This window comes from Anopheles arabiensis, chromosome 3 (assembly GCF_016920715.1).
Source record: "Anopheles arabiensis isolate DONGOLA chromosome 3, AaraD3, whole genome shotgun sequence".
NCBI classification, from domain to species: domain Eukaryota; kingdom Metazoa; phylum Arthropoda; class Insecta; order Diptera; family Culicidae; genus Anopheles; species Anopheles arabiensis.
This window is the reverse complement of record NC_053518.1, coordinates 46,292,512-46,305,960: the sequence shown is the minus strand read 5'-3', so window position 1 is coordinate 46,305,960 and position 13,449 is coordinate 46,292,512. Positions and strand designations below refer to the sequence as shown.

Here is a 13,449-nt window from a genome sequence, read left to right as displayed (position 1 = left end):
TTTACATCCATGGTTTGATTCATAGAAATCAAATCTTCTTCGTGTGCTGTAGTGCTTAGTGTAATTGGTCCATCCATGAAGGTGGTAGTTGTATCCACTATGGTTTCAGCTGTGGTAAACTCATCTGATCGATCAATTTTGTGTCCATCATAGTACTCCTCAGGATATTCAGTCATACCTTCAGGCATCAGCGTGACAGAAGTGTTACTCTTAATGCCGTCCAATGGTAAACACCGTTCGGATGGGTTGCCGGTGTAACCGAAAGGACAGGAACAAATGGGAAGATGTGCTTTCACTGTGCAAAGCGCCCGTTCACCACAACCAGACCTACAAGGATCAACGCAAAGGCCGACTAAACAGTGTAATTTATCGCCGCAGTCGGAGTGCACCGAACAGTTGATACCCTGCTTTTCATGAGTTTTTTCTCCTTCATTTTTATCTTTTTCAATCGCTGTGAAAGTAAGGTTTAAGTAGTTGGTGTGAGGTTACAATAAAGTACACATAATAATGTTCAATTAATATATATGTAAATAATGTACATGTAATTTACATTTTAACACAAATGGATAGAACAGATTGAGAGAGTGAGAGGGGGCGATAAACATAGAGACAGAGGTAGTGGATGTATTGTGTTGAGGATGGAGGAGAAGACAATCTCAGATCAAGTAAAGAGAAGGCAGAACGCAAAAAATAATATAATACTTCAGCCATTATCAATAAACATAGCACGACAAATATGGCCACAAATGTTGAAGAAATGGCATTGATAGATAATACGCGCATGTCAATTATAGAGATTATATACAAATACAGGCACCGTTGGTATAAAGTTGTAATTGGTGCTAGTAGCATTAGAGAACATTGAAATAACACATACTGCACTATATAAGAATGAATAGATACAAATTGTTGACAGCTAACCAACACAGAGTGATATAAATAGACAGATAGACAGACCGACAGACAGACAGACAGACAGACAGACAGACATACGGACAGACCGTGATAGACGATAGTGCGATACTGGATCTACAATGCTGAAGTATGGCATATAGTAGAGTAAAGGTGAAATGTAGCGCTTTCAATGCTATCAGCGTTTTCGATAGTTTTGATTGGTTTTCCTTTGGAAATTTTGTTTGCTTTACCGTTTTAACAGCTTGCTAACTGATTTACACTGATCATGTGTACGATGCAATCGACGTGAAACTTTTCTTTTATATTAAAGATACAATTTTAAGATCGGGATAAGGAGAGTATAAGGAACAAAGGATATTCTGAAATCGAAGTAAGGCATAAGCATGTGTGAATGTTTGTGATTCACTATCACGAGTGATCTATGTACAGTAACTTGGATGTTCGTACTGCAACTCAACGTTCCATCAATATGGCAAAAGTGAACCAATGTTTGCCTCAGATACTGCAGTTCGATCGTACTTTAGAACATATCTGATTAGAAGAAGGCTGATAGCATCAGATAGTATAGACAGAAGAAAGGATGAAAGGGAAAAAACACAGCGATATTGTGAAAGAATTCTAACGTACTTGGCAAGGAAAGGAAACCATGTGTAATGACGGTAGTAGTATTGAAATATAATATAGTACACCTTCAATTGGGCAAAATTCATCTAATGAGATATTGTTGTTGAGATGATTTAGCTCTATTTGAGCTTAGTAAATGTTGAAAGGAATCAAAGAGACGGCAATGATAAAAACAGAAAAGAAACAAAATGTTTACAATAGAACATGGACAATGAATGGAAAAGTTGATAAAATGTGTGAATGAGTTGAATAGAGCAAAAGAAGAAAGAAAGTCGATAGTGTTGTGAGTATGGTCGTGTACTATTCCATTCTTTGGTGGATTGTAATCGCAAGAAAAGGGATAAAGACAAAGAAACAGGAAACGCAAGTAGCGGAAATGAATCGGAAAAGAAAAAGTCGACTATGGATCAATGCGCTAATCGCCACTAAACGAACAGAAACAGAGGACAGAGTGGTTTTGGGGGTGTTGTGTTTATGTTACCTTTCAAACATCCATGTCGTACATCTTTAACGAAGCCGGGCGGGCAGAATTTACAGATTGGTTTGTGATCTTCGACATAGCATGGTGTGTCTTCGGCACAAGTGGTCGTCTCGCACGGATTGACGCACTGATAATTTCGGCAGGCCAACTCGTCCGGACAACCGCTGTCGCGCAAGCAAATCGACAGTGATGGACTGCAGTCCTTCATGCATACGCATGTCGGCCTGTGGTCCACCACCACGCAAGCCTTGTCGTCCGGGCAGGGCGCACTGCGCCTACCGTTGGCAAAGCACGGATTTACGCAACGGCCATCGAGGCAGGCCATGTTCGAGGCGCAACCATCGTCGCCGAAGCATTCGCGCTTTTCCGGAGCGCACACCAGCTCGCCACTGTCATTAACGATGAAACCGTGCGCACAGACGCAACTGGGCCGATGACGGCGCGAGACACATTTCTTGTTGGAGTCGCATACGAACGGTGCCGGTACCGTGCACGGATCGCTGCACTGCCCGCTGGCGTCGCAGCGCAGGCTTTCATGACAGTCGCCGTTTGTCTCGCATGCCACCGAAACAATCTTCGGGTCATTCGGTCTTGGGGTGGTCACTTCTTCGCATTTGGGATCCGGTTTGCATTCGACGTTCGGTCGTCCGATGTAGCAGTTCGGGCATGAGCATCTTGGTCTGTGCAGCACCGTCTGACAGAGTGCATTGTCACCGCATGCGCCTCGCAGCGAGCACGGATCGGAACATTTGCCTCCTATGCAAGCCTTATCATTGGCGCATTGTAAATCGTTCGCACAGGATTCGTCTAGAGGTGTTGTTATATGATGATAAGTGGATTGTTGATGATAAATAGTGTGCTCTTGGCAGATATATGCTGTACGAATACATGAAGTCTTGTGTCGATTGTTGTTGTTGGGATCGTCGCAGTCCAGGTCGTAAAAGTCGTACTGAAGTTTTGCTGCATGTATTTTGTATTGTTTTTTCCGGTTTACAACCGAGTAGTTTGGCCAAAACGATGTAATTACATATCCTACCCTCCTAGCAGATAGTCAGTGTGTCTTTCGCTTGCAAACTGGTGCATTGGCCAATCCGTTGATGCAATCCTGTTACATAGCCTCACAACAAAACAAAACAAAACGAAAGGAAACTATTCCCTCTCACACTTGCCATCGTCGTGCGAGAATGGAATTTGTAGAGAAATTATTTCAAACTCAAACTACAGGGCGAGTATGTTGCTGTTGCAGCCTTCGACGAACCAGATAGACGCATTTTTTTTGCGTGAGGAACTGTGGTATCGAGGTTTCGAAACCGATAGACTAAGCGGATAATTCTATCGATCACTGTTTTAGTTCTCACAATAGATATACATCCAACACATGCGTTCTGCCCGGGGAATTTATTTGGGTGTAAGGAAATAGAAAAGAAGTGGGATCGAAAGTTGGATGAGGTGGGGAAAACAGGCTACAGTTATCAGAGAGTTGGAAACAAACATCTACCTCTGACACTAAGAGAGCTTAACGGGAGGAAATAAATAAGACGGCTTTTGTTTTATCGGCACTGTCCTAGCAGTCGATCAAAATGGTAGAACGAATCGTAAGGGGATGTATAAAACAGGACATATTCGTATGTACAGGTGAAGTACAACTTCATTTCTATGCAGATTAAGTACACAAGCTATAGTTAAAGCAGGAGTAAAACACACGAGCAAACAAAAGAAACAAACGCGATAGAGACATTTCATCAATCACAATTCCAAAGGTGTAGAATAGCGAAATGCATTATAAGGGAAATGAAAAAAAAAAAACAAAACGAAACAAAACAAAAAAGAATAATAGAGGAAACAGGGAAATAGGAGAGGGAAGAATAAAGTCTGAAAATAAATTTGAATACTAGGAAACGAGTGCGAAATAAACCAATATTTGGTGTGTGTGTTTTGATATCAAAAGTAAACAGTAGTAAAACGAAAAGTATGAAAAACAAAACGTGAAACCCCCGTATTAAACCTTATCTTGTTTACACATACAAAACCCGAGGCCTAACACGTGCAAGTAGTGAACTATTTGTGAGAAGTGTCCCGTCCACAGTTCCCAATCTGGCGAGAAGCAATCCGATACACAAAACAATACAAAACAACGAAAATGAAAGGGGAAAATCCATTGAGTAAGTAAGTAAGTAAGAAGTGACAGAAAGAGCTAAAACAACTACGACATCTGTTTTAAAATTTGAAATAATTTCTTCTCCATTCGCTAGACGGGGAGTGTGTTACACTACGTACAATTTTACTCGGTAACAGGTACAACAATATTCGGAAGAAGGACAATGCACATGATGCTGCATGACACATGTTTACATTTATGATTCTAGCTCGGTACGCTAACGAGACACAACGAGAGCAAACAACGTAGAAAGAGACGAACAAAACGAGAAATTTTGTAAGCAATATTAAAAAAAAAACAACTCAAACTAAAACTTGCTTGCACACGTTGGTGATGCGGAAGGAAATCGGTGCAGCATTCCCAGACAACAGAGATTGATGGAAACAAATGTAAACTGTGAATGTAGCGCAGATTGGGTAACCGCGATTCTGACAGCGACAATTCTGAACAATAGATCGATTGGTTTTTATTTTATTTTACCAGTTATCGTGAGTTTGTTTAATATAACGAAAACAACAACAATCCCGTAAACGGAAACATTTGGTTTAAATTTGTATATATAAGGATCAGACAGGGTGTGACTTTGCATGTAAAAAGAGTTTGGAAGATTAAAACGTGCGAAAATTGCGGTATTTTACACAGGAAAACAAAAAAAAACAACAAAATTTCAAATAACTAACCTAAGTAAAGTGAGAGGCAAAGTACGGTTTGGTAAAGTGTACGGTGGAGGGTGTATGTTCAGATTCAGTGTTTATAGTTTGTAAGGTACCATTTGCAAATTGTCAAACTTCGCTTTCCGCGTGGCCTGTGGCAGCCAACACTATTCAAACAAAATAGCATTTGCTGTCGTTAAATGGGCAGGCTTAGGAGCGGAATGGTTCAACAGCATTATGAGCTTCAAACATTGAAATATTGCAATTAAATGCGGTATATATAATCGGAAAAAATCCCACTAGTGATGTGTTCTTTGGTATTACTTTAAACCATATATAATATGTTCTTTAAATTTGAAGTGCCCGATTTAAACAAAAAGGTGTATAAAACAAAACATACATAAGCGCGAGAGTAAAATCATTTAAATTATTCAAACCAATTAGATTGTGAATATTCAAACATCTTCTTTTAGTTTGTTTTAATTGGTAATAATTGTTATGCTTAAACAAAATGGTGGGTATTTGAGTTTATGAATGGTATTGTTATGAAAAAACACGCTATTTGAACGAACTTATCAATGATTGAAACGTTAAATGATAAAGTGATAAATCACGTGATTGTTTCGTTATCGTCGCTTCGAGATGTTGAACGGTTCTATTAGCGATGGTTGTTGGATTTAAAACGGTGAACCAGTTCTGACGGTGTCCACCCGCTTCGCATTCGCACACACTGTGGAAGTAGCACCATGCGGTAGGACGCCGCCAAGAACAGGTAGTACAAAGTGAGACACAAAGCAAACCGACTTACCTTTGCGGCAGATGAACTTGGCACCGTCACGAACACACTCTCCTTCCGCACAGCCAGTCGTTCGACAGTCGGTCGCGGTATCATCTTGAGTGCCTATCGTAGAAAATGAAGGACAACAACTCGTTATTTTCCCCTCTTCGAGTGCAATTGGGCTGTCCCAGTACTTACACGACATGTACGGGTCACCGTGCGGATGCGTTGGCAAACAGACGCACGACGGTGCGCCCCATTCGGTCATGCGGCAGACCGCATTCGTACCACAGGCGTACTGCTCGCAATCGTCCTTCTTGAGCTTTTCCTCGCACAGACAGCCCTGTCGCGGATCACCCACGCAACCCGGCTGACAGGAGCACTCGTAGCCATTCTCATCCTCCCGGCAAACGGTATTCTCGCCGCAGGGATTCTGAGCACAGCCGTTCTTCTGCACCGGCTGGCACTCGTGGCGCGCATTGCCGAAGAAGCCGGGAGTGCAGCTGCACTGCGCCTGCCGGTTCACAACGCGACACTGCGCGTTCAGACCGCACGCACCCGGGCTCAGGCACGGATTGATGCACTTTCCGCTCGCGCACTTCTTGTCCAGCTCGCAGTCGTCGTTAGTTTGGCATTCGTACTGCACACAGCCTACCGACGGATCACCCTGGAAACCGTCGGGGCACAGGCAAAGCGAACGATGGTCCGACACCTGGCAGAGCGCATTCTTGCCGCACGCTCTACCACCGGCACACGGATCCACACACTTGCCGTTGGTGCAGGACCGCTCGCTGGGGCAGTCGGCGTTCGTTCGACAGCCCGCCACACAGGCCCCATTCTGACAGAGTAGTCCCGCCGGGCAGTTGCCCGGGTTGCATTTGCTGCGGCACTTGCCCCGGTGGCAGGTTTGTCCACATCCGCAGTCCTTCTGCTGGCGGCAGGCCTTCACGCAGTACATACCGTCCTCGTCACAGGTACATTGCGCGTTGCACTTTTCTGCCGGCGGACTGCACGACAGCAGCGGATTGCCCAGGTATCCCTGCGGGCAGCTACACTGCACACCGTGATCGATTACCTTGCACTCCGAGCACGAGCCACACTGGCCAAGCGTTGCGCACGGATCCGTACACTTCTTGTTGATGCAGGCCTGCGTGTTGCTGCACTGGTTGTCCGATCGACACCCTGCCTGACAGATGCGTCCCTCGCAGATCAATCCATTGCCACAGGCCGCATCGCTGTTGCACACCGTTCGGCACGTTCCCCGAACGCACCGCTCGTCGGCCAAACAGTTCTGATCGTTGCGGCACGTCTGCATGCAGGTACCGCCGTAGCATGCCTGCCCCTTCGGACAGTCGGTGCGCGCCTGACAGAGGCGCGTCTCCTGCCGGCAGCCCAAGCTGAACGGATCGCCCACCAAACCGGCCGGGCAGCTGCACTGCTTCCTGTGTCCCACGACCACACACTCGGCGTTCGTGCCACAGGCCGTCGGTTCCTGACACGGATCAACGCACTGCTGCCCGCTGCACGTCAAATGGTCCGCACATCCGCCGTCCGATCGGCAACCGATCATACACGTTTGACCTTGGCAGATCTCCCCCGTACGGCAATCGTCATCCTTGCGGCAGATCGGCTTGCACGAACCGCCATCGCAGCGTTCGTTGTTCAGGCAGCTTTGATCGTTCGCACACACTGGCCGGCAAAGCCGGTCGATGCAGGACGTACCGTCGGCACAGTCACGATTCTCCGTACACTGTAGGGCCGGAGCTCGCACGCAGCCTACCTTTGCGGTCGGGCTGGGCACCATGCCACTGAAGCAGGAGCAGCTGGCCCGATGGTTCACCACGGTGCACGCGGCATTCGGTCCGCAAGGATTTTCCTGGCACGGGTTGACGCATCGGTTGTCGCGGCAGGTTTCGCTAGCACTGCAGTCACTGTCGGCGTGACAGCCGTAAACGCATCGCCCCGCCAGACATATGTGTCCCAGGAAGCAATCGTTATCCAAACGACACGTCACTGTAAAGTAAAGGTGTGTTCGATTAACACTAGATCATCATAGAAGCGACGTTTAGCGTGCAATACTTACGCATACAGCTACCCTGCAGACATTTCTCGTTCAGTGCACACTCCTGATCGTTTTTGCATCGTGGCAAACACATCGACTCCTTGCAGATGCTGCCATCCGTACAGTCCGTATTGGACGCGCACGATATCGGAACTGATGAAAACGAAAAGCCAATCAATCAATGAACCATAGACACAGACACAACCGACCATAGATCGATCAGTCACACCTACCTCGCACACACTCGACGGCTGCGTCGCCGGTGAAGCCTGCCGGACACGAGCACTGCTTTGCATGCGCTCCCATCAAACATTCGGCATTCATACCGCAGGCGTTCAACTCGTGGCACGGGTTAACGCACTGCCCGTTCGAGCAAACCTCGTCCTGGTTACATTCGTCCGTTTCAGAGCAGGCCGCTACAAGATGGACGATAAGAGTTTGTTTAAATGGCTTTGCTTTGCACACTGCGTTTAGGGGGCAATTTGTACTCTACAACTCTACTCTAACCCGAGAGAGAGAAAGATGGTATTCCCCGAGAGGAGTGAAAAACTGATGGGGTTTATTAATGCTACGAATTCATGAAAATTAAGAATTATGTCCTGACGAGTTCTAGTCAGTATCGGTTGAATGAACATTACTAAATGATTACGAGTTTACTGCTAGTAGAAGTAGTAGGTGCAAAGATTGCATTATTAAATGAAATGAATTTTGTGTTGTCACGAGAATCAGTGATTTGCAAATGATTGAGTTTGTTGAAATTTTGTGCTAGTGTAATGGGGTTGTTTGTTGGTATTGGTATTACTTTTAGTTATCAGTGAGTGAACTAGAAAAGGGTAAATAAATAGTAAAGTTTGTTTTTTGCACTTGAACGACATCTGGGAAACAAAAAGTTTAGTTTAAAAAATCGTTTTCATTTTTTGACTCGACGAAACTCGAACTCGAACTTCGAAACCATTGATTTCTGTCTTTTCTTGGCCGTGCCATGCAGGATTGCCGCCTATTTCACACCTGGAACTCCCATCCCACCTGTCTCCCCCTTCCCCTTTTGCTGACTTACGTTTGCAGATCTGCCCGTGACAGTACGAGTTCTCCGGACAGTCATTATTGCGCTTGCAAGACATCGGTTTCGGCTTGCAGCCATTGGTCAGATCCTTCGGATCGCCCTCGAACCGCGACCGGCACTTGCACTCCGCATTATGCTTCCGGGCGGCACACTCCGCGTTCGGGCCACACTGAACACCGGCACAAACATCGCGACACTTCGATTCACCGTTCTCCTGCACACATTCGGCCACCTCCGGGCAGTCACTGTTCCGCTCGCATTCGGCCGCACGCTTGCAGCCGCCCTGATACGGATCCCCCACCAGCCCGGCCGGGCACGAGCACCGGTACGAGCCTCGGCTGTTGCGACACTTGGCGTTCGGTGCGCACGGTCGCTCCTTGCAGAAGTCGATCAGCGAGCAGCCGCGCTTCGGGTCGCCGGTGAAGCCCGGCTGACAGTAGCACACCTGGCGGTGGTTTTCGGCCGAACAGAGCGCATTGGCGCCGCAGGGGGCCTCGCCCGTCAGGCAGGCGATCTTGCACGCGTGGTTCTCGCACACCTTGTCCGAGGAGCAGTCGTCATCGCGCTCGCACTCCACTTTGCGGCAGATGCCGCCCGCATCCCGGTAGAAGCCCTGCTTGCACTCGCATTCCGCCACATGGTTGCGTGCGCTGCAGTCGGCATTGCGGCCGCACAGGACGCGCCCACTGTTGCACGCATTGCGACACTCCGACCTTCCATTCGCGTCCGTGATGCACATCTCGTCCGCGCCGCAATCGTCGTCCGCCCGGCATTTGAACTCCTTCGTGCAGATGCCGTTGTGGCAGTACTGGAAGTCAGGACAGGTGGTGTTGGAGCGACAGGTCGGCTGGCACACGCCCTGTATGCACAGCTGATCGTCCAGACAGTCACGGTTGGTGCCGCACAGCGAGCAGCACACCCCAGCGCTACACTTCGTGCCGGTCGGGCACTGCGGGTCGTCGTTGCAGTACTGCAGCGGCACACATCCCAGCAGCGGATTGCCAGTCGTGCCCGGCTGACAGGAGCACACGGCCAGATGGTTTTTCGACACGCAGTTCGCACTGCTGCCGCACGCACTCTTGAGCGAGCACGGATCGATGCAGCGATTGCCAATGCACGTTCGATCCGCCGTACACTCGTCCGCCGTGGTACACTCGAGCCGCTTGCAGGCAACCTTGGGATTGCCCCGGGTCGCTGGGGGACACTCACACTGGGGCCGCTCGCCGACCACCGTGCACAGTGCGTTCTCGCCGCACACATTCGCCTCGGCACACGGGTTTTGGCAATGGGCGTCCACACACACTGCACCGCTCGGGCAGTCTTCGCTCGACAGACATTCATCGGCCCGCTTGCAGCCGGCAGTTACCGGGTCGCCCACCAGCCCGGCCGGACAGGAGCACAGATAATTGCCCGGCAAATTCTCGCACAGTGCCGTTTCGTGGCATGGGCCAGGGGATTCGCGCGCGCACTCGTCGATGTCTTCACACTTGCCGTTGGCGAACGTGTAGCCCTGGTAGCAAACGCACACCGCCTCATGGTTCTGGATCTGGCACGTTCCCCGGCCACAGTTGAGCTGCTCGCAGGGGTTGACGCAGCGGTTCGACTCCTCGCTGCAGGCCCGCTCCACTCCGCAGTCCTCGTTGTGCACGCACTCCACCTTGAAGCAGCCGATGCCGCCGATCTCCCCGTCCGTCGCATCGCCAAGGTATCCCGCCGGACAGAAGCATTCCGCCCGGTGGCCCACCACCTGGCACTCCGCATTCCGGCTGCACTGCTTCGTGCTGCACGGGCTGCGGCATTTGCCTCCGATGCAGGCCAGCTCGTCCGCACAGTCGACATCCCGGCGACACTGGCTCGGCTTGCGGCAGCCCGGACTGGCGTAAGCGTCCCCAACCGCTCCCTCGGGACACTGGCAGCGATAGGAGCCGGGAATGTTCTCGCAGACCGCACTCGCATGGCACGGCCGCTCGGAACACTCATCAATATCGGTGCATCCGAACGGCGTCCCGATGAAGCCCTTCATGCACTTGCACTTGCCCGCCTGGCAAACGCGCTGCGATGGGCAGTCGGCGTCGGTTCCGCATCCTGGCACGCACACACCCGCCTCGCTGCATACCTCGCCGGGCAGACAGTTGTTGTTGGTGTAGCAAACCTTCGCACAAACGCTGTTAGCGCACCGCTCTCCAATCGCACAGGATGGCGACGTCTCGGAGCAGGGCAAACTGCACAGATTGCCGATGCACATGTGGCCCGCGGCACACTGTGCCGATGTTTCGCAGCTCGTCGGCATCCGCACGCAGCCCTGGTCGGGCGATGGATTGCCCTCGAACCCGGCCGGACAGGTGCACTGGGGCACGTGATCTACCGCCGAGCAGAGCGCGTTCGGTCCGCACGCATTCCTGTCCGCCGTGCACGGGTCGGTACACTTGAAGTCAATGCAGGCCGTCGTTCCGCTGCAGTCGCGGCTGCTGCGGCACCCGATCGTACAGATGCCACCGGCGCACGCTTGCCCCTGGCCGCACTGGCTGTGATCGGAACAGGGCACGGCGCAAACGTTGCTAAGACAGCGCTCGCCCGGCGAGCAGTCGTTGGTGTTGCGGCACGCAACCGCACACTGGCCACCGTGACACACGTCTCCGTTGCAGTCGAGATCGCTCATACAGCCACTGCTTGATCGGACACAACCGTCTCGTGCCGATCCCGTCGCGCCGGGGACGTACTTCGCCTTGCAGCTACACACCGGCTCCCGATTGACGACCGTGCACTGCGAGTTGATGCCGCACGCACCCAGACACGGATCGGTACACTTCCCGTTCACGCAGGCCGCACCGTCCGGACAGTCGCGATCTCCCCCGGGACAGGCCCCTTCCTGTCGGCATCCCGTCAAAGGGTTTCCGATCTGTCCTACCGGACACTTGCACACGTACCCATCCGGGCCCGGCTCGCAGGAAGCGGTCGGATGGCACGGGTTCGGATCGCACGATCGCACCTGCGCACATTCGACCTCGGCAATCGGGTTCGCCCGATAGCCCGGCGGACACTGGCACACGGAGCGGTGGTTTTCCGCGATGCACACCGCATTCTCGCCGCACGTATCCTCCTGACACACGTCCACGCAGCTGTGCGTCATGCGATTGCACAGCTGGTTCGAGGGGCAGTCCCGGTTGTAGACGCACGGCACCGACTGGCATCCCTTCGCCAGGTCGTACGGATCGCCAGCGTACGAGCCCGGCGGACACTGGCACTGCGCGGCATGATTGTTGGTGACGCACAGTGCGTACGGGCCACACTGCACACTCTCACAGGCCGGTCGGCAGAACAGGGCCGCACCGTCGTGCGCAACGCACGCGTCCGACTCTGCGCACTCCGCACTGGTGAGGCAGGTATTCTGCTGCTCGGGACGGCAGCCATTGCGGTCGTTCGGGTTGCCCGTGTAGCCTGGCAGACACTGGCAGCTGCCGCGATGATTGGACGACACGCACACCGAGTTCGGCGGGCAGGTGAACTCCGTACACACGGCAATGCACTTCAGCACGCCCACGGCATCCGGCCGGCAGGCTGCAACCTGATGGCAGTCCGCGTCCGCCGTACAGTCCGGGATCGAGGGCTTCACACACCCCGAGGTAACGGGATTCCAGCGGTACCCGCTCTGACAGTGGCAGACCGGTTGATTGACCTCATTGACCGTGCACACCTCGTGCACGCCACACTCTACCGCACTGCACGGATTGACGCACGCCTGGTGTCCGGTCTCCGTCACAGCCGTGCACACGTGGCCCGGCTTGCAGTCGCCGTCGGTTTTACACTCCGCCACCAGCTTCGCCTCCTGCTGGCAGCCCACCGTCAGGTCGCCCGGATTGCCCACATAGCTCGGTGCGCAGATGCACGTGCTGCGATGATCGTTCGACACGCAGAGCGCGTTCGGGCCGCACTGCACCTTGCTGCACGCATCCACACACCGTCGCACGCCTTTGCTCGTTTGGAAGCAAATCTTGGACGCTTCGCAGTCCGCATCACTGTCGCACTGGCCGTCCGGCACGCAGCCGGTCTTGCGGTCGGCCGCATTGCCCGTGTACCCGGGCGGACAGACGCATCGTCCCGCGTCGCAGGCCGCCCGTGGACCGCAGGTCGTGTTGGCGCACAGATTGTTGCACACGCCACGCACGCAACCGTACCCGGGCGGACACTGCATGTTCGCGCCGCACTGACACTGGCGTGGATTGGTGCAAACCGTTTTCTCGATCGCGGAACACATCACGAACGGATTGCCGCCGTACCCGGGCCGGCAACGGCAGTCAAAGCTGCCCTCCGAGTTTATGCAAATCGCGCCCTCGCCGCACACACCGACCGCCGAACATTCGTCCACGTCGCGGCACGCCACGTACGGGTTGCCGCTGAACCCGCCAGGACAAACGCACTCCACCGAAGCGAGTGACTCGCGGCACTCGGCGTTCGTTCCGCACCGCATCCGGCTGCACATGTTGCGCTGCTGCGGCTCGCACAGCCCGTACGGATTGCCGGTCGTGCCGGGGTTGCACACACACACGTTCTGCACGACGCCATACTCGCAGTGTGCGTTCTGGCCGCACGAAGGTTCACAGGCAGGCGATGAGACAGCTAGAGAGAGAGAGAGAGAGAGACAGGGACAAAACAAGCGTTCAATTAATATCGATCGACAGGGGGAAGACTTTGACGTGCGTTTGCAGCAGGGAGAC

At 52.1% G+C, this 13,449-nt stretch overlaps 1 protein-coding gene across 1 annotated transcript in view; it reads right to left on the bottom strand.

Moving 5' to 3' along the window:
- LOC120904491 overlaps positions 1 to 13,449 on the bottom strand; it is a 136,832-nt gene that overhangs the window by 57,914 nt on the left and 65,469 nt on the right. Inside the window, 5 exon segments of the mRNA XM_040314501.1 lie at positions 5,640 to 5,732; positions 5,808 to 7,622; positions 7,693 to 7,824; positions 7,905 to 8,087; positions 8,729 to 13,351. Coding sequence (XP_040170435.1) covers positions 5,640 to 5,732; positions 5,808 to 7,622; positions 7,693 to 7,824; positions 7,905 to 8,087; positions 8,729 to 13,351 — 6,846 coding nt within the window.